Consider the following 24300-nt stretch of genomic DNA (forward strand, 5'->3'; position numbering starts at 1 on the left):
CCTGTGCAGATGCAGAGCAGTGTAGTACCAATAACAAACGCTAGAGGGCAGCTAAGAGCAGCTATGACTGCCGAGACTACTGGAAATACTCAAGCGATGAAGTGTGTTGTTTACGCCTACACTCGGTTCAAGATGGCTGCTGGAGACAACAGCGGCAGGCCTCCTTGCCTTAATTTCTCCGGTCCGGGTCCTTTGGGAAACAGCCAGCCCAGCAACAGCGTGTTCTCCATGCCGGCATCCAACGGCGGAGGGGTCGGTGGGGCTGGAGGGGCGCAGGGAGCGGCGAGGCGTCCCAACCCGCAGCTGGGGCCTGGTGGCGGGGAGAGCAACGGTGTTTCGAGCGGAGCTCAGCCGACTGCGCACAACTCCCTGCAGCAGTCCGCTGCGGCAGGTGCTGCGGCAGCCGGAGTCATGGCCACCCCGGCGTCCAACATGGCAGCCACCGCGGCGTCAAACGCGTCGGCGTCGGCAGCACCGACCGCCACTCCGGCTGCTGCGTCCGTGCTGGTGTACCGAGAGCCGGTGTACAACTGGCAGGCGACGAAGAGCACCGTCAAGGAGAGATTTGCCTTCCTCTTCAACAACGAAGTGCTCAGTGACGTCCACTTTCTAGTGGGCAAAGGGATGGGGTTCAGAGGATACCTGCGCACAGGTAAGACCATCAGCCGCAGCACGATTATTATTAAATCATATGAACTAGGACTGAAACCTCCCTCTGGGCCTGTCGGGCCCGATTGTTGACATTGCCAGGTTCGTTCTGGCCGTGGGGAGCGCAGTGTTTGATGCCATGTTCAACGGTGGGATGGCGACGACCTCAACGGAGATCGAGCTTCCTGACGTGGAGCCATCGGCGTTCCTGGCCTTGTTAAAGTAAGTGTGAGGGCGGGCCTTCTGAACGGCGTATTCACGTGTCCTGGAAGGGGGCGTTTATTTAGGCCTTATCTCATGTATTTCATGTCAGCAGCGTTTGGGAAATAGCAAGAATTTGCGGAAAATTTAATTCAGGAAATAAATTATGTAATTTCATACCATTATATTCATGACATGGTTGTAATAACTCAAGGTACTAAATTGTCTCCTGCAGGTTCCTCTACTCCGATGAAGTCCAGATCGGCCCTGAGACGGTGATGACCACACTATACACAGCTAAAAAGTACGCCGTGCCGGCCCTGGAGGCTCACTGTGTGGAGTTCCTCAAGAAGAACCTGAGAGCAGACAATGCTTTCATGCTCCTCACACAGGTCTGCGTCCGCCAGCCGTTAATGTTGACCACTTCCTGCATGTGACTCGGTCTGTGGCGCTGATCAAACTGTCTTCATTTAACCGTTAGGGGCAAATACTGCAGCACTTAGATTTGTTACCCTGGATGGGAGCATAACAAAAGTTACGCTTAAGCTTTAAACATATTTTGGTCTGTTAGACAAAGTTCAAATCGAGGTTTGAAATCCACTCTTTTTTAATTATTTTAAGCTCACTTGTCGATTCTAAAGTTTAAACCTGGCCTTGTAGTTAAAAAGTGTGTATTCTTCATTTCAGGCACGTTTGTTTGACGAGCCTCAGCTCGCCAGCCTCTGTCTAGAGAACATCGATAAGAACACTGGAGATGCTCTCGCCGCTGAAGGCTTTACGGATATAGATCTGGGTAATGTTGACGTGAATGTCATTATTGCAACGTGTTGCAGTTGAGAAATAACGTCCTGACTGCTCATTGCGTTTTCATCCTCCCTCAGATACGTTGGTGGCAGTGTTGGAGAGGGATACCCTCGGGGTGAGGGAGGTGCGCTTGTTCGGTGCTTCAGTGCGCTGGGCAGAGGCAGAGGCTCACAGGCAGCAGCTGCAGCCGACACCCGAGAACAAGCGCAAAGTGCTGGGCAAAGCGCTCACGCTCATCCGCTTTCCTCTCATGACCATTGAAGAGTTTGCTGCAGGTGAACAGAAACTGTAGCTTCACCTCGTGTTTGCTTGCCGTCATTTCTGCCAAACCACACAGGCATCCTGTGCCTCAGAGCCTGATCCTTGTCCCCGTATCCTTTTCCCTTCAGGTCCAGCCCAGTCCAGTATTCTGTCTGACAGAGAGGTGGTGAGTCTCTTCCTGCACTTCACTGTAAACCCAAAGCCTCGTGTTGAATTCATTGACCGGCCTCGCTGCTGCCTCCGCGGGAAGGAATGCAGCATCACACGTTTTGGGCAGGTGGAGAGCCGCTGGGGTTACAGCGGAACAAGCGACCGCATACGGTGAGTGAGGAGCATTTAACAATGATTACAGCCTACTCTTAGTGACACAATAAATAACACAAAGTATTGTACATTATGCAGTCAATTTCATACCTCCCCCCCTCTCGATATATTCCCTTTCTACTTGTCTTCTCAGGTTCTCTGTAAACAGAAGGATATTTGTGGTCGGGTTCGGTCTCTACGGCTCAATACACGGACCCACAGACTACCAAGTAAACATACAGGTGTGGACCCGAACCCTTCAGAATGTTGCCGTCAGGTTTCCCTGTATGTTGTAGACGTGTACTGTAAGCTATTCTGTATGTTTGTGTTATTTCTCCATGCAGATAATTCACACGGACAGCAACACGGTGCTGGGCCAGAACGATACAGGCTTCAGCTGTGATGGGTCAGCCAACACCTTCAGAGTCATGTTCAAAGAACCGGTGGAGATATTACCCAACGTCAACTACACTGCCTGTGCTACACTGAAGGTCTGTGATGTGTTGGTGAAATTACCACATACATATGCACCACTGTGCTAGTTGGAAGTGCATTCCAGTCTAAGAAAAGATGCATGTTTCCTGCTCCAGCTAATGATTATTTACCTTCACTGTTCGGTCTATGAAATTTAAAAAGAAATGTTTATCAAGTCTTAGTTTTCTGTTGCTACTAGTTTACCGACGTATCATTTGAGTTTCATCTAATCTGTCACTGTCTGTCTGTCCTGCAGGGCCCAGACTCTCATTATGGGACTAAGGGAATGCGAAAGGTAACTCATGAGTCATCATCCACTGGCACAAAGACGTGTTTCACCTTTTGCTACGCGGCGGGCAACAACAACGGCACTTCTGTAGAGGACGGACAGATTCCTGAGGTCATCTTCTACACATAGTCGGTCACCTGTGACATCACAGCGATCTTCCATCAAATGTGACAACCTGACACCAGCACGGGGCCACACCTCAGCAGCCGTTCTGGGGACTAATCTCTCCGACATCATACTGTTCCCTCCATATAGTGCACTACCGTTGGCCACATGGGAAGACAAATAGCTGTAAAGTGGCGTAGGTCACTACATGTGGCGTAGCTTGTCATTTGAGATGCTGTCTCTCTCTCTTTTTCAGCGGCTTCCTTTATCCCTTTGTATTGTAGTGATGCCAGCCTCTGAAACAGACATGACTGTAACCGACTCCACAAGGGATGGAGAGACAGAGAGACAGAGAGAGAGAGAGGGAGGAGCCTCTCAGATTATTCACAGTAGTGATGTCACTGCTGTGGATTGACGGCATACGGCTTGACACTGAATTCTACATAAGTTGTACAATTCCCCTTCCTGTACTCCACATTAGTGCAAAGGAGTCGCATCTGTATGAATGTAGAGATTTGCCAAGACAAGATCCTCATCACCGGTCAGTACAGACCAGCATTTCACTCAATCCCACATCAGCTGTAACTTCCATAGACCCATAGGCTTTATGAACTCCTTCAACCAGACTTCATATTAATCTATTGACCAATATGACGATGGTAAGCAACTTTTGGTTTTCTACATACAGTACAATCTGTGATATCTTGTGTCCTTGCTTGGTAGTTGCCTATAACCAAGATACCTTGCACTTCTCGGCCTTGCATATGTTAATTTGGTTGTTCTATGGATGCACACTAACTCTTCAGACATGTTTCTTTTTAGCTTTGTTTTAAAAAGTGTGGGCAGAAGAGCAGAGCTTTCCCTCTCGGTGCAGAAGTTGAAGGGTTGTATATTAAAGTGGCATTTATTAACATTATATATGTAACTTGGAAAAAAAACAAACTATTGATTAAAGAGTGAAGAAAAATATTGTGGTGCTTGTGTTTTTGAAAGAACACATCCCAGGAGTAACACTTAAACTAAAGCGAAAACTAAACATTTTGGGGAACGTGCTTGTTTGCTTTCTTTTCTTTCTTATGTTTGTCTGTAAATTGTGTTTGTAAATATGCAGCTAGGCTAAAAACAGGCGCTCAGTCCAATGCCTACCGGCACCTCTAATGCTCACTAATTGATGGGGGGGTTATTTGGGACTGTTTATTTATTTTCCATTGTTGATTGAATTAAATTAAGTACAATCCTGAGAGGAGTTTAAAAAAAAAACTACAAGAAAATATGACTTAGTTATATATTAATACAATCACAAATGATCCACTTACAATTTGAAAGATTTCTTATTCGCTACTTAATTGTCTCTAAGAACTGTTTATGCTTTCTGGAAAATAAAAAATGTTGGAAAGATAAGACTGATGATGTTTGCTTGTTTTTCATGTTTTCTATTATAACTTTAGAACCCAAACATTCACAGTAACTTCCTTGCGTATCTGATGGTTGCCTGGCAACAGCTCTTAGCCATAACCCTGTAAAACATGTAATTGTGGTTTTTACACAAATTGAATATATTGTATTATCGGGTGAGCTCTAGATTTTGATTCACCAGCTGCTGGCTGTAACCTCGGGCTATACTGACCAATCCTCTGATTCACTGCTTCCAAGCAAATGAGCCACTATGGTGAACTATCCCCTTAAGTATGTCAGGAGTCACATTTTCGTCATGAGTTGATTATTTTTTATTAATTACATCCACTGAACAAAGGTCCAATCCAGGGAGTTTGTTTATAACACCTACTGTGGTATCTGGCCATGACCATTTAAATATGCATTATTGCAGCATTATCACAGTGCACTGTACAGGCCCATCCTGGCAGATGAGGGGGTGATGTGGAGGAATAGAAGAAACAAGGAATACAACTGCTTTGATCCAATTGTTCCCCAAAACCCTCGCCCTAGGCACTTGGTGTACTGTGACTGTGAAATGAAAAAAAGCATCAGTGCTTCCACTAGCCTACAACGAAAGCTTAAAGCTTTGTTTCTGACTCAAAGTCAAAACAATTTGTGCGATGTGTCTTTAAGCCTGTGCAAAGATTTTAAAGTGCCCACGGGGAAGGGGTTGAGAGATAGATTTGGTATTTTACAATCCAGGCCCAGCGTTTACAGCTTGTCCAGGTAGTTGTCGAGGGCAGGAATGCCCTCTTTCAGACCTTTGCGCTTCCTAATCTCAGCGACAATCTGGCAGGGTCTGCTGGTGACGTCCCTGGGGTCTCCCTGGAGAATCTGCCAGTGGTCAAAGATACACTGGGGAAAGGCCTGGCCTCCGGTGTTGCTGCGCAGGTCAGCTGTGAACCCTGGGCAATAAACACACATACATACTCACGTATTAAATAATGGATGTTTTCTCAGACAATAATAAGAAAATAACCAACAAAGACCAAATTAATAAATGAAACTAGTCATTTTGTTGCAGTTAAAATAATTCCCATTACATTTGGGGGGAAACTGTTGAACATCTGGGACGATTCACACCACGTTTATCATGAAAGACATCATACAGCATAGACTAACAGACAAACTCACCAAAGGACTCGTTGACAGGCAGGTAGGCTTTCACCACAAACATGGGAGTGCCGATCACTTGGGATTCCTCAAAGACGTGACCTCGCTTCCTGTTCAACACGCCGTAGATCCCCCCGACCACCTGCTCCGGACACTGCACACGAGGCACGGCGGTCACATAGGATGTGTGGACTGGCATCATGCATGAAGGAGTGTTTTCACATACAAAGTATATAATCCCATACCGGTACAGTGCCTTATTGGTCATGGTTTTCCATTTGCCAATCATAACACAATCAGTGATGGTCTGTATAGAGTATATAGTACTTGTATAGGTTTTTATATTTCTGGTAACTTACAATTCACAATGTTGTGTACATGTGGAACGATGTATTGGAGGTAATCTTTCTCCACACACACACACACACACACACACACACACACACACACACACACACACACACAAACACACACACACACACACACACACACACACACACACACACACCTACCTGGATCTCCACCAGGTAAACAGGCTCCATGAGTCGCGGCTGAGCAGTGAGCTGGCAGGCGTACAGGACCCTACGAGCTGTGGGAATAATCTGTCCTCCGCCGCGGTGGATGGCGTCTGCGTGCAGTGTCACGTCATGAATGTCATAGCGGATTGCGCGCATGTTCTCCTCACATAGAGCACCCTGCATGAGGACGACAGACACTGTAGGCTTATCTCGGGAGTATACAGGTACACTACCTCACAAATGCTCCAGAAAACAATGCTGCCCACCTCTTTGGTCGCCCACTGGAAGCCAGCCACGACACTGTCCTTGATCTCGTTGAGGTACTGGACCCCCTTCGTCATGTCTATCAGCAGGTTGGCTCCGCTCCCGTCTGGACCGAAGCACCAGATCTTCCTGGCCTCTGTCACCTCCCACTCATACTTGTCGGCGAGGTAACGTGCGCGGGCCTTGAGCTCCTGGCGATGGCTGACCTCCCCCTTCTCGATGTCTTCAGCCAGGCCGTCGGGGAAAGGGCGGCACTTCATGAAGAGCCGATTGTGCTTGTTGGGGGACTTAGACAGACACATCTGGTCTGATTCTTCCATCACTGTCTCTCTGTAAGACACGACTGGGTCTGATTTCTGCAACGGGAAAAAGAGAGAGTTCTTTCCTAGCGTTGCCGTTGAATATCTGTGTTGAAATCTCACTCCGCACATTCACACACAGCTATTTAAAGCTCTTAAGTTTAAGATAGAAATGAGTCCACTGCTTGACCCACCTTCAGGGGAATACATGCGTGGTCCTCCTCCAGGTCCTTCAGGCAGATCTCCAGGTGGAGCTCTCCCGCTCCGGCGATGATGTGCTCTCCCGACTCCTCGATGATGCACTGCACCATGGGGTCAGACTTGGCCAGACGCTTCAGTCCCTCCACCAGCTTGGGCAGGTCGGCAGGGTTCTTGGCCTCCACGGCAACTCGGACCACCGGGCTCACGCTGAACTTCATCACCCTCATGTTGTGGGCCTGCAGGCAGAGCCAGAGTCACTAAGCTTAAAGGGCTCCGATGACAGGAAGAATTAGGCCAACAGCAAGCAAGAACGCAGTATAAATAACTGATGATGCACTGTGTGGTCCAGTCTTTGAACCATAGTATACAGGGGAGAAGAAGGAAGACACTACTTGTTCAAAGGTGGTAATAGTCCCCGTCTTAACCAGGAACTGGTCTACTCCAACAAGACCCACGATATTGCCACATGGGACGTCTTCAATAGGCTCCACATACCGGCCCATCATTAGGATGGTCCTGGATGGAGGGAAAGAAGGACAAGAGGTTACCAACACATTCATGAACACAAGAATGTACACTTCTTCTACCACATTCTGTTCTCCTGCACGTCAACATGCTCACCTCTGAATAGGTTTGATGTAAAGGTCCTCCTTCTTGCCGGGGGTGAAGTTTGGCCCCATGATACGCACTTTCAGGCCAGTGGACACGCAGCCGGAGAACACACGGCCGAATGCATAGAAACGACCCTTGTCGGTGGTCGGGACCATCTTGGAAATGTACATAATCAGAGGAGCCTTGGGATCACAGTTCTTAATACCTGAGAAGACAGAAGAGATATCAATCAAACGTACAAATTAGGTTATATTTATACGTTATATATGTTCCACGGACCCATGGCAGCCTCGTCGTCTCCGGGCCCTTCATAGAGCAGCTCGCAGCGGTACTTCTGTGCCGTGACGGGGGAAGGCAGGTGGATGGTGATCATCTGGAGCAGGGCCTCTCCGGCAGGCAACCAGCGACGCATCACAGCCTTCAGCAGGGGCTTCCCCTCTTTCTCCTTGTCCTCAGAGTCAAGTTTGACGTCCAGCTTCTCAATGAGTTTGGCTGTCTCGTCCTTCTTGAAATTCATGATGGCATCAAAGACCTAGGAGGGCAGTGAGAGAGGGCAAACTGAAGGCATCAAACTCCAAACTCCCAAAGTCACCCTTAACTTTTTTGTTGTTTTTTTAAACCCTATGTGTACACTTTTACATGATCTTTCAAATCATTCTGATGGCAAGTTTTGTTTGTAGAGAAGTTAGACAGTATTGCTTCCTTTCAGCCATTCATCTTAGCTTCCTCCAGGTTGTATGCAGTTGCTGTCTTTGGTGCAGAAATGTTCAAATCCTAAATGCAGGTGATTTTCATGTATTTTTAACAATACAGAGAGGTATTCAGGCCTTCGAAAACAGTTTAATTGTAGGTTTATGTCCCTTTTTGTTATTATTTATCTCTCTATTCACCTTAAAGATGGGGTCCAAAACGAGCTGGCTGAAGGTACGGGGAAGTTTCTGGCCGTCAGGACCGGTGGCAGTCTTACTGAACTTGCCGGCATTTGGATCAAAATATCTGTGCATATGAATTATCACACAACATCACCACAGTCAGATGATTGACATCTAGCTCATGATCCCGTTTTCAATTGTGCCAGTTATGATAAAAAATGTCTTGGTGTGTGCAAGAAAATGTGAAAGAGCAACTTAACACCAGCTGACAATCTAGGTTTGCTTTTGCTTGTTGTGATGCAAACGTGTACTTCAGGGTGTGTCTGTACACGGTGACATCACTGTTGGGTGACTTTCAACCAGAGGGAGCAGTGAAATGCTGCTGTTCAGCCTGGTGTTAAGTTCCTATGCGGAGCACATTTCTGCGTGGATGTGTCTGGCATCATGTTTACCTTTCTCCCCACAGTTTCTTCATCATGTCCTCCACTTTCTTACACCTCGCTGCTGTTCCCAGTTGAGCATCTCCTTTTGAAGTGAACTTCGCCACGTACATCTCGGCAAACTGCTTCAAGGTGAAAGCCCAACCATGGAGGCCAGAGCCGAACCCAACTGTTCCAACAACGGGGTCAATCTGAGGGGAGAAAGTCTAGTATTACTTTAAATCAGAGCTAGAGGAAATGTACAGCAACAACACCACACTATCTGTGTTTGCACACCATGATGTTCCCCATTGGTCCCCCCTCATCCTCTCCATAGGTGGAGATGATGACGTTGACATTCTCCACAATACGCTGGAAGGTCTGGAAGAGCTCGTCGGGCTCCAGCTGCAGCTCCAGTAGGGCCCGGTCCATCTTGTTCATCATCAGGACCGGCTTGATTCGCTCGGCGATGGCCTGCCGCAGTACGGTCTCCGTCTGCACACACACGCCTGTCGAAGGAAACAGACAGGTGAGCCGGGCTGGAAGTGAGCGTGGGGGAGGATGTGGGGGCGAGGGCGTCGGCCAGTATCACCTGAGACGCAGTCCACTACCACCAGGGCTCCGTCAGTTACCCTGAGGGCGGCGGTGACCTCGGAGGAGAAGTCGACGTGACCAGGAGAATCGATCAGGTTGATGAGGAAGCCGTTTCCATCTCTGCTCTGCTTGATGAAAGCCAGGTCGTTGTCCCCGAGCTCATAGTACATAGAAATGGCCCTGGATAACACATAGCAGAGAACATGTTCCCACCACAAGATACATGTAACAGATGGAGAAAAATGAAGTTCAATTCAATTCAACTAAACGGATTGGTCCCAATACCGGACGGTGCCAGACAGTTCTGAAACTTAAATGAGACAGACAAGCTGTTCTCAGGTCTAATGATTCAGACTGGCTTGACGGGAATGATTTGTGTGAATCAGTGCCAATGCTGATGCATTTTCTGCAATCAGACCGAAACCCTGATCTTTGAAAATGCAGCATCCCCATTATCCATCTTTGAACATGATATATAAATAAAGCAACTGCATGCTAAAAATGGAGCTTCATCATGGCTAGACTAAGAGTGTCCTTGGACAAACATCGCTTAAAGAGAGTTGAAATAATTCTCTTAACAACCTGCAAAGAAAACCAACACTGTGACGATGAATCGACGAGTGTGCACTCTGGCATCCTCTAAAGTAGCCACAAAGTAGAAATGATGGCCATAAAAAGGCTCACTACGTTAAAGTCAGACCCGACACTGTGGAAGCATTTAAGTATTTCATGTCAGCCCTCCATCAGCATCTTCCCATGAATGATGTGCTCCGACACAAACACTATTTTCTGACAAAGTTACCAAAAACAGTATTGGTTATTTCAATTGAGAACTTTCACTTAAGTGGGCGGGGCTCAGCAACTAAAGCATGATGTCATTTCCGTGCACCAATCAGCTGTTGGACTTTTTGTTGTCAGTCATACTGATTTCACGGGTTAATAATGAATAATATGTGTGAACTGCTTATTTAATCATTCATATTTCCTATAAAGAGTTCTCACCACCTTTAATAGGGTTGTTAAGCCCACTTAAGAACCACGTACGTTGATTTGATGGTGATGCAGCGCTCCTGCTCGTCTTTACGCGTGTCTGTGAAGCGGGTCTCTCCGGCTCGGGATGACGCTATGATCCCCGCCTTGGACACCAGCGAGTCCGTCAGTGTGGACTTCCCATGATCCACGTGGGCGATCACGGACATGTTCCTGATGTTGGACTTCTTGTCCATGATGGCACGGATCTGATCCACAGTGAAGTTCACCTGGAGGGGGGTGGAGGTTACATTCATCCAACGGAGGATCGTCTTATTCATCATATTATATTTATGTATGTCCACTACCAGATCCCTGCAGCCGGTCCAAGCTTATAAAAAGAAAGAAACTTGAAACTGAATCCATCACCTCACTAGGAGGAAGGAGTGCCGGCAAAGACTTTTCCTTCTGGTTCCTCATCAAGCACCACACATAACCACATAACGATGATAGGAATATTCAGACATTCACAGAGACTGTTATATCATAATAATCACTTGTAATAAAACATCCACCATTGTAGTTAAATGCAGGTAATACTATATTTTGTCTCTTGTTATGTTAGACAGAGCCTGGTTAAGATGCAGAGGTGTAACATAGTCAGGGTAGGTAGTGTGGCCACACTGGCCATCTCCAACATAAACGTCCATTTCATTCATAATATCTGATTTCTTTAGTATTTGTGTCGTATAAAACATGCAATGATGATTTGATATCGAGTATGTCATTTGATGACGTCATGTCTATTTGATCATGTGAGACGATGCAAGTCATGGTGACTAGTTTAGGGGCAGAATCTGACCAGCTGACTCTGTTCACATAGTGTGTGCGCACTTTATAACCGGTCAGTGGCGCGCCACTTTTATGACGCAACACATTGTAATATCACATACGTCTACATTTAGCAAACAAATACAAATAAAACCCAACGTCCACCACGTCTGTGTTGGACACGTTTCCCACGGTGTGAATAAATAACAGCAGCGGGTTGATATAACAGGATTAGCCGTGAACGTCACACACACACAGACAGAGAGAGAGAGAGAGAGAGAGAGAGAGCCGTGCGGGAGAAGGCCGCAGCCCGCTGCTGCTGCTGCTGCTGTTAATGCTGTTTATGCTGCTGCTGTTATTAATGCTGCTCCTGCTGTTGTTAATGCTGCTGCTGCGTATGTTATTACGCACCGCGCAGCCTGGATCTGACCGCACAACGGTACCAGAGCATCGGCAACCATGTCTCTCACACACACACACACACACACACACACACACACACACACACACACACACACACACACACACACACACACACACACCTGACGGGCAGCTTGTTGCTACTTGTTACCATTCTAACAGTACATGAAGGTTATACGGTGGGCCGACAGCGCGCTCTTCACCTGCTACAAAAACAGCGGAGGCGCGATCAGTGCGCGCGTCGACTCACCATTTTGTCCGCAGAGTTGGTGTCGTGATGCCGGGTTTTATTGCTGTAGCACTCTGCCTCGGAGGACAGGCAGTCCCGGTGGTGACAGGAGAGACGCTGCTGCTGCTGCTGCTGCTTCTGCTTCTGCTGCTGCTGTTGCTGCTGATGCCGCGCCGAGTGGTACAGGACGGAGGCTGCAACGGCAGGGGGCGCTGCTGCTCAACAGCCGGGTCCCGCTGCCCGTATGGAGGTTTGTTTGCCCCGCTACTTGTGTTTGTGTCTGTGTGAGGGAGAAAATATCTTCATCATGCATTGTTTGTGTTTGATTTACTATTATTAATACAATTATTACAATTACACAACACCCCCCCCCCCCCAAAGAGAGAGAGAGAGAGAGAGAGAGAGAGAGAGAGAGAGAGAGAGAGAGAGAGAGAGAGAGAGAGAGAGAGAAATGGAAGTTATTTTGAGTTTAGGACAGACTCATTTAGCTTGGTGTGTTTCGTTCTCCACGAGTGCATCGAGCTTCTTCCTTAGTCATGCCTAAGGACTCTATTCGTGCCTACAGAGAACAGTGACGCAGTTTAGTGATGTCAACACCGGAAGCAAGTCGACCTAAGGGAGACGTCATATCTCGGCAACGCAGCTGCTACGTGTTCAAACACAAACACACTTTCTACTGCTGCATGTCTTCTGCTGGTTTTCAAAACATGAGCAAAATGCAGCTCTTCTTTCCTCTTCGGTCGGTTTCAGGGTGTAGTAGCAGTTCTCCACCAGCTGAGGGCAGAGCAGGACAACACATCTCAGGATGGCTGAGAGAATCTGAAACTGGGCATTAGATGAGAACTGAATGAGGACAAGCAGAGTATATGTGCTTTGGTGAAACGTTCACATGAACACACGTGGGTTAGTGAACCCAACATGCACTGAAAAATCTATTTTCAAGGATGTTCAATAACAGGCATAATACTAATAGCCTACTAATAATGATAATAATAATAATAATATGTCTCTTTTAACAATTGAACAATTAAACATAATGATACATTTTCCAGATGTGTTTTAGTTATTTTGCAGAAGTCCGGTGATTAAATTGTCCTAAAGAATTTAAGATGTAGACAAAATGAAGAAGAAAGGCTATGTTGGAGGAGGATAAGCAAAACATATTTTTCATAAATTCACATCCCCAGATTTGCTGTTAAATACTTAATTACAACTGGTCTATAAAGCATTAACATATTTTTAACCAAATCAAAAGTACAGTATTTGTTACGAGCTTCTATAACGTATGACTTTTTAGAAAGTGGTACCCCGTTTTTGTCTCCGTCAGCCAATAGAATAGACATTGAAAGGGGGAAATACAACTCCGGATGCCAACATATTGGAGTTTCTGGTCAGAGCCAAAAACAATCATTTCTGTGGTCATTTCATTGCAGCAGCTCCAACAGTGATGCTTGATGTCAGCAGTCGCTCAAGGAGCACCGATTACTTTGTGTCAAAAGTAGCATCGTGCCTGTTTTATGGCATAACATGGGCAAACATTTGTTTCCTATATTTTCTAACAGCTGGTGTCACCTTGAAGCTTCCACTTGTCGGGTGTTGAGCGTCGCCCGGATGCTTCAAGTAATAAACAAGCTTTTGTAAATAAATCACAGGGAGAAATATGAATGTGAATCCCTTCACTCATCACAAAAGGTTTTAGAAATGCATCTGAATTCAACCGAAGATTAGAATATAAATGATCAAAATAAATTAAAATGATGGGAATAGGTAATCAAATGAATTTGATCTCACCACATTGGGCCCAATTTATATATTGGTTTTGCACGCCATCAATGGGGAGCACTGCAGAACATTTAGACTTTTAATGAGTAATGGGGCAACTACAGGTCAAGCTGTTGATTTGTGAGAGAAATGTGAGAGTTGACCAACATTCTACCAAAGTCCTGCAGTCAAGAACCTGCATGCTTTGAATTTAAGGACACATTTCTGGACTGTTTTCTTGTGTTTATGATCTTAAAGAATGATGAGAATTGGAAAACACTGCCACCATATTGTGTGGAAGTGTTTCATCTTCATTTTCCAAGAGGTGAATTTAGGTTTTACCAGTTAAGAAGTGCTCCAAACCTGAACAACCAACTTCACTCCACACAGCACAGAATTAATTTCTCCTATTTGTGACATGCTGGGTATTTATCACGAGTTCAGATACTGAACCACTTTGAGCACATCAGAGTTACAGCCGAGCCCCGGATGAGAGCCACGCTCATGGATAGGAACATCAGTTCTGAGTGCAATCATCCAGTAGCTGGGACCTTTCTTTACACACCAAACGGACACAGTAGGCTATTTCCAACACGTGCCTCTTCAATTTCATAGCTCCTTGTCCAGGAAATGAGACTGTGTGAAATCAGATTTGGTGGACTCGAGCCGCACTCGTACGTGTACGCGCCGGTGTAATGAAGCCACTGGAGGGAAGTCAGCAGCATGACTGTGATTTCATGCTACATTTCATGCCGATTGGTGGATAATTTCCAGAAATGACCATTATTTATTTTTTCTTCATCCTAAATACAGGGTCGCCCATCAAGTTGGAGTCGTGTGCAAATGTCTTTTATAGCACCAAATAAATGTTATTCAATAGCAATATTAAATAGGATTGGAGGAAATAGGAGGAAATAATAAACTAATAAAGTTTGCAAACTAAATATTCCATCTTTATGGGCGACAGTGTGTACTCACGTGCGGGTGGAACTTTTCTCTCAGTCACATGCTTCCAAACTGCCAGGATAATATGGATTTTCAGTATGACATCATCAGCAACGTGCAATAACACAACAGTACTGAGCTGCAGCCTATTATTGATACGCAGAGATGTGCTTAACGTGTTCTGGAACGATTATATCTGCATGTACTTTGAAACTCTCTAATCTAAGATAGAACCACAATAAAGATAGTGGAGCTCCAGCGCCGTGCAATTACACTTATATCTTAGTACTGATAAAACTGGGCTCTCTGTCATAGATGAGTGGATTTTAATGCAACAAATAGACTTAGGGCTAGTGCTTGACAGACTGAGGGATAGAGATCACACAGGGTTGGTGGAGGGGCCACAGACTATGATGAATTATTTTTGTTTGATGTAATAGCAATGGATCCATCAGGACGGGTAAAACCATCCGAGGATTCAACTGTACAAATCTTGAAGCTTTTCCTGGTATATTATAACCACACATATGAGGAGCTTCTATATTCTTGAATTAGTCTCTGAAAAGCCCACATGAACTGTTAAATGAATGTCTGTCTCCAAAAAGTGTTGAAATCTAACCTTTTAACGGTTAGACTTTAGAGTTTGATTCATCCACATTAAGTTATGCCTGACCCATAATCAGAAACCATGAGAAACAGAGGAGTTCTTCCCATTATAACCGTTTATACAGAAAATGACTACAGAATAGCCTCGTCACTGAAAGTCTTCCACACTGTGATAATAGTAAGATGCAAAGTGTGCATGTTCCTCTTGTGTTTCTGCTCGAAGGACATATTACGTAATTTCTTTGCTTTATGGCACGTCTACTCTGAAATAGTTTGAAAGAGATGCTCCTTATTATGGCAATAAAGATAAGAAACAGTAAGGCGTGGTGAGGTCGTTCTGTTAGAGAAGAAGAAACATAAATTGTTGTTGTTCAGCTTTGATAATAAATAGAAAAGACTCGAAGAATCTATGTAAAAAGGTTTTTTCAAAAAGTCCACTTTGACCAATTTTCAGAAAATATAAATGAATTTAGAGTGAGCACATGTTGTAAAAGGTTTGGCTGTGTGGAAAATTGTTCCCAATATTTGATGTGTTTTTTTGATTGTGTGAGCTTCAATAATAGTCCATCCAATAGTTGTCGAGACATTTCACTCAAAAACCTCACGGTGCCGCAAGATTAGAAGCCAGAGTGTACATCAAATCAATATGATCCATCCTCTGGGAGCCATGAATGCGTTTACCAAAGTGGATTCAAACTGCTAGCACTGGTCAAATCAAACACCATTCTAGAAAAATGGGTTTCCCTGTTAATTATCTCATGGTTGTGGTGCTCACGCTCCATAAGGTGGGAACCAGTGTGATATGTGAAAAAATACAGAAAAGAACTAATCCTGAAATCTGTGCGACCGGTTTGATTTGAAGCATAAGTGGACGGATGGATTGAAGAGATTCTGTTTGTAAACGTTCTTCTCTCGGTGACAGATGTACGTTTAAAGCACGTCTTTTAAAGCAATAAGAAAATAGCCCTAAATCAATCCTGGCCGACAACAAATGAATGTGAAACCACACAGGGAATCAAATCCCCATCATGATGACATCAAAGGTCACAGTAGGCTACCTCAGTTATCTGCCAGTGAGACTTCCTTTTGGGCCGATTGGCTCTCCCAGCTGGCAGCTCAAGACTTGATTGGACGGAAATCAGCTGGGTTTGGGGGAAATACAGTTGTGTGATAATGGCCTTTCAACTTTGTCCCTTTCAGCAGTCTCAGACATTCCTCCCAGACGTCAAAGCCACAGAGAGGAACGTATTGATCTGGCTCTGTGTTCTCATTCCTGCTGGATAGTTTCACTCTACTTTCATCAGCCGCTGCTTTAATGTTGGAATTATGACGCTGAATACCGACAAGGTAGGACACATTTGTTATCGGATCTCTGGGTGCAACTCTTCTAAGTGTGCTTTAAAAATACTGTTTAAATGTGTATGAATCTGTCTTTATCAAAGGCAAAATGTGGCAAACTAAAGAAACGAGTCATTTTGTTTAAAGATACAGCTTTTCCTCTGCAAACTGAGGAACACCTCCACTTTAAAGTAACCGTCGCTCACAGTAGTTCTTTGTTTCAGGTGCATGGCGGGATGGACTTCATGGATCTCCTGTTCAAGAACGCAGACGAGCCCACCGCTCGCCAAAGCAACCAACAGTGGACTATCACAATTCATGAAGTGAGTGTGGAGATCATTCTGCACAGGTCGCTCCGGAGCAGAGATCACCAATCCTATTAGGAAAATCTGCTGAGCACCATCTGTATCCTCAACAAGGGTCATTGAGCTCATCCTGTATGGCCCGACTGTGACTGACAGCAATAAGGCAGCGAGCTCAAGGAATGGAATGGCTGGTGTTTCTATTCTCGTCTGTGCGTGGGAATATGACTGATAAAGAAGTGGTTGTGTCTTGGGAAGATGCTTACATATATCCCCTCCTCCTCAGACCCAGAACCCCGAAGGAAGTGCTGCTGATGACATCTTGGACGCCCTGCTGGGTGGGAGCGACTCCTCCTCGGCTCCAGCATCCCCCCTGTGGTCGCCCTGCACCACCGACAGCGGCATCAACGAGGACGTTCCGGCAGATCTCAGAGACGGCCTTCAGCCGCCGTTCTGCTCGGTCTTTCCAGCCTTCGACACACACTCCTTCCCTCAGCCTCCACTTCCAGAGAACCGGCCACCACTGCATGAAAAAACATCCGACGTTTCCATCAATCTGGGTACGAGAAGATGGAAAAGGGAAAATTATAATGTGACATATTGTTGTTGTTTGATCCTCTGGACAGTCAGGTATAAATCAAAGACCTTGGTGTGAGATGCATCCCTTTGTGTTTCTGTGGCAGAATAATGAGAGCCACTTACTGTGCCTGTTGACAGTTGTGGGTCCTTTCAGAGAGCAAATCACTTGGTTTTCACATTTTAGAGTATTTGTAAAGGATAAAAAGGTACGATTCCTCACGAGGAAATTATCGTTAGAGGGCAGCTTTCAAACAATGGTCCTCTTTCACATCGCTGCCCCTTAGTACAAAAATACTTAAAAATCAATACAATCTGCAACAATACAGAAATATCAAAGAGAGAAAAGTGTGACACATATTTTTTGTAAAGAACAGCAGGGTGCATCAGTCTCACAGGCCTACTTCGAGAGGCAGCAAAATATCCTGTGTTATGTTTGAATGGCATATTGAGGTCATTTTGTGAAGTTTACTGGTGCGTTATACTGGTTTCATCTGCAGGCTGGGAGTCCGATGACCTCCAAGAGCAGTTTGGCATTGCACACTACCTCACTACGAACCAAGCTGGCCCTCGGTTGTCCGGTCAGACTCTCACAGTGAAGGACCTGCTGCTTTCCAGCCCGGGACAGAAAGTAAGGAGAAGAGTTGAATATTTCTGTGAAGAATTTTGTTATCCGGCGGGAGCATTAAATAGAAAAAGAAATTCAGTTTCAGTGCTCTGAATAAATAAAATATGAACTCACTGTACGGCCCACTGCTTCCCTCTATAATCTGACCAGAGACGTTTCCGTGGTGAACCACTCTGAGGGCAGACAAGCACCAAATACGCAGAATTTTATCAGCCGGTCCACTCGGGTGCCTTCCTCTAAGTAAACTTCCCAGAAAGTCACTTTAACTTGAATATTCTGTCCATCTGTTTCCGCAGGCACAGCGAATCCCCCAGCATTCCCTGCAGGAGCTCGTACTTAATGAGGACGAAAAGAAGCTTCTGGCTAAAGAAGGGGTGAAGCTACCCAGCAAACTGCCCCTGTCCAAGGTGCATGAGCAAGACACACACTTCCATGTATCTAGGACACACACACACACATATACACACACATATACACACACACACATGCTCTGTCTCTGGCACACACATGCATGCTTAACCCCCCCCTTCAACCCAGTTTCTCCTCACTTAGCCTTTTCTTCTTCCCTCTCTCTTGTCCCTATCCTCCCGTGTGTTTCATCACCCTGACAAGTTTGAAGAGAGGGTTTTGAAGAAGATCCGGCGGAAAATCCGCAACAAACGCTCGGCTCAAGAAAGTCGGAAGAAGAAAAGGGAATATGTTGACAGTCTGGAGGGAAGGTAGGAGCCGGCCACAGCCTCACACACACACACAACATCATCTCTGCACACACACTGGCCCTGAAAAATTAAACGTTTTATTTGTGATGTATTGTGCACTGAATCATTCCATAATTAGTCGTTTTTTAAGCACCTGCTTTAACAAAGTGCTGCATGGATGGGAGCATTTTTACAGACAAAAGTCCTCTTTTTTATATCGTTGTTGATGAAGCAGACTTATGAAAGCTTTTTCTTTGTGTCGAGTCTTTTCATGAAAAAAGCTCCTCAGGCTGACAGGAAATGAGCAGTGGTTTGTTTGGAATCACACACAAAGAGCAGAGTAACTGTCCTGTCTGAGCAAACAAAGACACGCAGATACTTTGGAAAAGACTTTATCAGGAGAAAAAGCTCCACCAAAAGTGAATTGATAGAATTGCGGAAATGAAAATGTTCAATAAGAACATGCTGTGAGTTTCTTAGTCTGGTCTGGGGTCAGCTGGACGCAGAGTGTACAGAGTGTGATAGCCAGCAGCACAAAGGAGCAACTGAACCCATGTGTTGCAGCTGTTGGTGAGATTAAACGGATGATGATGCTGTGTAGACGCAACGTCTCTCAGCAGAGGAGCAGGAGGTTTTGCCAAGATAGCGCTGAGCTTCGTCGTCGTCCTCCTCCTCCAGGCTGTGAAGAATGAGCCCCATCACACAGCCAGTTTGGTAACCAAATGTGTTAATCCTGCCTGCCTCCCCCACATTGGCTCTCCCTCTCCATCACACCTCCGCAACCAATGCAAAGAGGTAGAGCTTGTATGATTCATGTTGAAAGACTCCTCAATGCAGCAGCATCGCCACGTGGCCCCGTCTGTCCCTCCACGTTCATCCGTCAGCTGTTTGTAGGGCTGTTTGATCCTACTGATGGTTGCACCACTGGACTCTAAATCTCGCCATCAGTGACTCATGTCATATTTGACAGTCGTCCGAGAGTGTGCGGGGGTGCCAGTCATCACTCAGAGAGGTAGACAGAAGAATAAAGAGGGAGTTTGGGGATCCACAGATGGACAAGCTGTGACCAGTGTGGGGCAATCTATAAACAAAAAAGCCATTTTCTTTTTCCACCTGAATCTATTTTATTAAGTTAAGTTTGACGGTTTATGTAAAAAATAAATTGAAAACTGTATTGTGCTTACAATCCCCAAACAAAGCTTTGTGCATATTCCTTCTAAACACACTCAGAGTGTAAACGAAACAATGGCAGATTACAGAAGGGTGGGCGAGCGGCGATTGTTCCGGGTGACAGAACTGGGGTGCAAGACGACAGTCGGCAGATGGAGAGTGACAAAGAGGCAAAGACACCATCGCACAGTATTACATGACGCCTCGTTTCTCTCCTGTTTCTGCAGGATGTCTACATGTGGGGCTCACAACCTCAAGCTGCAGAGAAAGATTCAGCAGTTGGAGGAGACCAACAGGTAAGGAAGGCCAGAACGGCCTGCAACTTATGATTGGTTTCATTATCGAGTTATCTTTTTCTCACTTTTCAATTGGGTTCTTGTGGACGTAGTGGCAAAATGGCAATCACAATTTTCCAAAAAAAAAACAAAGTGACATCTTTAAATAGCTTGTTGTGTCTGACCAACAGTCCAAACCAAAATATATGCAAATGACAGTCGTACAAAGACGAGCAGGCTGGCTTTCCTAGTCATGTTGATAACAGTGATCGTAGCCCCGCTCCTCCACATTTTCTGATATCATGCATCCTAATTACAGCCACCACCAGGCACCAGACTGTTATTTCCCAATCCCCGTCTCTCACTGTGGGCACAACCTCAAAATAAGCTTAACAAAATACCCTTTGAGGTGGAGCCTGAAATATTTTGTCTTTTTATTTGCCAATTCATCGCACTCGTGGATTTGTCTTTATGCGGCAAAGTTATTGCTCATCTCATCTTTTCTGCCTTTGTTGTGTGTTGGAGAAGATCCGTCAGTGTTTCCTTGATCTTTGTTTTGGCCTCGGCCCCTCCCTCCCTGACAACACCCTGGAGTAACTTTGAACTTGTTTAAAAATCAGGATCGAGGCGAAGACAGAAGCCCATCCAACTTTTAAACCAGGCGCAGCATCGTCTGCTTTCTTCCTGATGCCAGCAGGGGGCGCTGCCGAATTGGAATTTAAAATTGTGGGTAGAGGCCAGTGCATGCGCTGCTCCTCCTCTCGTTATTTGTAGTTGTTGGTTATCAGGCACACTGGGAAACAGAGGAAAGGATGCCGGTATTGTAACGATGTTCCAGTCTCTTTCATCTCACTGTCTGTATTTGCATTGCAGCGATCTGCTGGAGCAGCTGAGCCGGCTACAGACTCTCCTTCCTAACAGCTCCAGCAAAACAACACACAGGGGGACCTGCATCCTGGTGAGCTAGAGACGCAGCATTACACTGATTTACACCATCGAGGATTCACTCAGACAGCATCATCTGCAACGGCTGAATAATAGATACGGGCCTAGATATATAATAGACAATACAGGGTCCGAGCACATGATTCAACCACTGCCTGGCTCCGCTGCTGTGTTTAGCTTTAAGATCCTAGTTAGCAGCTGTCTCCTCTTCTGTGACCGACCCCCTGGACCTTGGGTTATTGCCCTCTGACCTCTGTTTTTGCTTTCTGTATTCATGTCCAGGTTTTACTCCTCTCCCTCTCCCTGATCATTTCCTCAAATCTTCTGCCTGACCCCTACAGCCAACCCAGCCGGGGGGAGTACACACACACCAAAGGTACACACACACACAGACACACACACACACACACACACACCCCAAAGGTACACATACACACACACACACACACACCCCAAAGGTACACATACACACACACACACACACACACACACACATACACACACACACACACACCAAAGGTACACACACACACACACACACACACACCCCCCAAAGGTACACATACACACACACACACACACACACACACACACACACACACACACACACACACACACACACACACACCAAAGGCACACACACACACCAAAGGTACACACACACACACACACACACACACACACACTAAAAGGTGTACACACACACACACACCAAAGGTACACACACACACACACACACACACACTAAAGGTACACACACACACACACCAAAGGTACACACACACACACACACACACACACACACACACACACACACTAAAGGTACACACACACATTCACACACACACACACACACACACACACCAAAGGTACACAAACACACACAAACACACACTAAAAGGTGTACACACACACACACACACACACACCAAAGGTACACACACACACACACACACACACACTAAAAGGTGTACACACACACACACACACACACACACCAAAGGTACACACACACACACACACACACACACACACACACACACACACACACACACACACACACACACACACCAAAGGTACACACACACACACCAAAGGTACACACACACACACACACACACACACACACTTAAAAAGGTGTAAACACACACACACTCACACACACACACACACACCAAAGGTGTACACACACATACACTAAAAGGTGTACACACACACACGCTCACTTCTTCCCATCATGTTTCTGCCCGCAGTGCCGTCTCGCAGCCTGCAATGGATGGATGAAGGGCGAGGCGTCCCTCCTCTTCCTCTCTTCTCTCTGACCCTCGGATCTCCCCAACGACTTCCTGCCATCCGACCACCAGGATCTCAGGCACCAGGGCAACCACTGAACCCTGCAGGACCCCCGAGGGGAGAGACATAGGACACACACACACACACACACACACACCGCTTTGGAAACAGAGCCTGTATATACTGCAAGATATCCGCATGTCTGATCTGTTAACAACACAAATGTATATTCACTGCTGTATTTTATTATTTACTTTTAATGTATATGTAAAGAAAAGTTTATTGAAAATGATTTGCACTTTGTAACACTTTGCAATGCTGACAAAGAACGGGAGAATTAAATTATTACGCCAGAGAATTTTGGAAGCCCCAGAAGGGATTTTGTTTCTCTCAGTAATGTCGTGTGTCCAATTTGAAAGAGATTTGCATCCAAAATTAATGAGACAATGTGTGAAAGACAAAAAGGTTTCGGCCCCCCCAAAAATAAATTACATTATGTGCAAAAGCTGCTGGAAGAGTTATCACTTGAATAAATAAAAAAAATCATAATAAGCTTCACTTTCATGAGAGCTGGCAATATGTGAAATTGTGCTTCAGGTTTTTTTTAATATATATATTATAATTTATTTGATATCATATTTCAATTTTAGGAGAAGTCTTTGTTGTTATTTGTGGAAATAGAATTATTGGCTGTCGCTAGGTGAAGTGCCTTTTTAGTTGGCTCAAAGAAAAGCTGTTATTTAAAGCATTTGAAGGATAATGACTGAACGTCTGTTACATGGAGTCCATCCATTAAACCAACAGCACTTCAGGAGCCTCCCTTTATGTTCTCTGTCCCACATTCTCTCCAAACATCCCTCGTTTTCGTCCAAATCCCGGTTTCTGTTGCAATTCAGAGGGTTGATCTATTTTACAGGACCTTCGCAGCAGGAAATCTGCATCGCAAAACACTTTGAACAGCATGCTGTCTCTCCACCAGGGTTACCTGGCAGACTAGAACATGGGGAGGTACCAATAACTAAAAATGATAATTCAGCAGTTAAATGAATAATCACAGGTAATCCTTTATTAGTCCCATCACAATGGGGACATTAACAGGGTTACAGCAGCAAAGGGGGAGAGTGCAAATAGCAAAAGCATCAGTAGCAGATGCAAAATACAAAATACAATGATCAAATCATTAATTAATCAAAAAATCAAATGGCTGCAGAGTCCTGTTTGCAAAATTGATGATTTAAAATACATTTCTCTCTGAGAACTGTTACAAGAAGGTGGATAAAAATGTTCTTCTATCATTTTAAAAATTGATTTCAGCAATAATTCAGAATGTTATGACAGTCATATCCGACGGGGAGTCAGATATGTTAGAAATGTATTGGTAGAAATGTTAGGCTTACTGTCTAGATTTTGGATGTTCCATTATTCTTGTCAGCTTTTTGGACTGAAATACGTTCTGTGCTTTCCCCCCACACTTGTATTGTATTAACACCTTTGCTTGAATGCAGAGTTTTCATAGAAACTTATTATTGTGAGCCCACAGCTCACCTTTCTGTGTGAAATCACACAGTGAGCGATAATGATGGGACCTTCGCCTTTCACGGCTGCTGTATTTCATGCATTGTGGCAACGCCATTCAGAGTTCTCAAATAATCACGTTGTCTGCGTGACGCTCCTAAAATGAGAAGCAAAACACACGAACTGACTGTCGATGCTGCAACCTCACCGTGACCAGACACACAAAAAGGCACTCAATGTGGGCATCTTTCTACATAATGCTGTTGTTTTTTAGGGTGCAAAACAAAAGTTGTGAAAATGTAATTTCCTCTCTAAGTGTTCAGCAGAATGCAAATGAGCAGCTTCACTGATTCTCAGGGTCAGACTCCACCTTATGTCCAACAAT

At 45.3% G+C, this 24300-nt stretch overlaps 3 protein-coding genes across 3 annotated transcripts; 2 read left to right on the plus strand and 1 right to left on the minus strand.

Moving 5' to 3' along the window:
* The first annotated feature begins 81 nt into the window (after positions 1-81).
* Positions 82-4486, plus strand: LOC311011966 (BTB/POZ domain-containing protein 2-like). Its single transcript, XM_084007219.1, is given in 10 exon segments — positions 82-622; positions 625-652; positions 751-870; positions 1085-1241; positions 1537-1642; positions 1731-1928; positions 2043-2235; positions 2372-2459; positions 2562-2708; positions 2948-4486. Coding segments are annotated over 10 exon segments (1725 nt in total). The 5' UTR covers positions 82-96; the 3' UTR covers positions 3110-4486.
* A 302-nt stretch (positions 4487-4788) lies between these two features.
* Positions 4789-12054, minus strand: LOC311012639 (elongation factor 2b). The gene is made up of 14 exons (XM_084008192.1): positions 11885-12054; positions 10459-10673; positions 9413-9594; positions 9118-9329; positions 8854-9032; positions 8420-8525; positions 7809-8061; positions 7539-7734; positions 7310-7433; positions 6911-7153; positions 6420-6773; positions 6148-6330; positions 5657-5789; positions 4789-5427 (listed from the first exon to the last, which is right to left on the minus strand). The coding sequence occupies exons 1-14, from the start codon at positions 11885-11887 to the stop codon at positions 5234-5236; spliced, it is 2577 nt and encodes an 858-aa protein (XP_083864318.1). The 5' UTR covers positions 11888-12054; the 3' UTR covers positions 4789-5233.
* LOC311012640 (cyclic AMP-responsive element-binding protein 3-like protein 3-B) lies at positions 12054-22901 on the plus strand. The gene is made up of 11 exons (XM_084008193.1): positions 12054-12113; positions 16376-16522; positions 16738-16836; positions 17102-17375; positions 17892-18022; positions 18316-18426; positions 18632-18738; positions 20115-20183; positions 21036-21120; positions 21390-21483; positions 22361-22901. The coding sequence occupies exons 2-11, from the start codon at positions 16502-16504 to the stop codon at positions 22528-22530; spliced, it is 1161 nt and encodes a 386-aa protein (XP_083864319.1). The 5' UTR covers positions 12054-12113; positions 16376-16501; the 3' UTR covers positions 22531-22901.
* Positions 22902-24300: the final 1399 nt, after the last annotated feature.

Source organism: Eutrigla gurnardus, assembly GCF_963514095.1.
Source record: "Eutrigla gurnardus genome assembly, chromosome: 4".
NCBI lineage: Eukaryota > Metazoa > Chordata > Actinopteri > Perciformes > Triglidae > Eutrigla > Eutrigla gurnardus.

Coding starts and splice junctions, on each gene's coding strand:
- LOC311012639 (XM_084008192.1), bottom strand. Junction 9,330..9,412: donor GGTAGTGGACTGCGTCTCAG/GTGATACTGGCC, acceptor TTCCTTCGACAG/GCGTGTGTGTGCAGACGGAG. Junction 7,735..7,808: donor AGACGACGAGGCTGCCATGG/GTCCGTGGAACA, acceptor CTGTCTTCTCAG/GTATTAAGAACTGTGATCCC.
- LOC311012640 (XM_084008193.1), top strand. CDS start 16,502: ATGACGCTGAATACCGACAAG. Junction 18,427..18,631: donor GCAAACTGCCCCTGTCCAAG/GTGCATGAGCAA, acceptor CACCCTGACAAG/TTTGAAGAGAGGGTTTTGAA. Junction 18,739..20,114: donor GTTGACAGTCTGGAGGGAAG/GTAGGAGCCGGC, acceptor CTGTTTCTGCAG/GATGTCTACATGTGGGGCTC.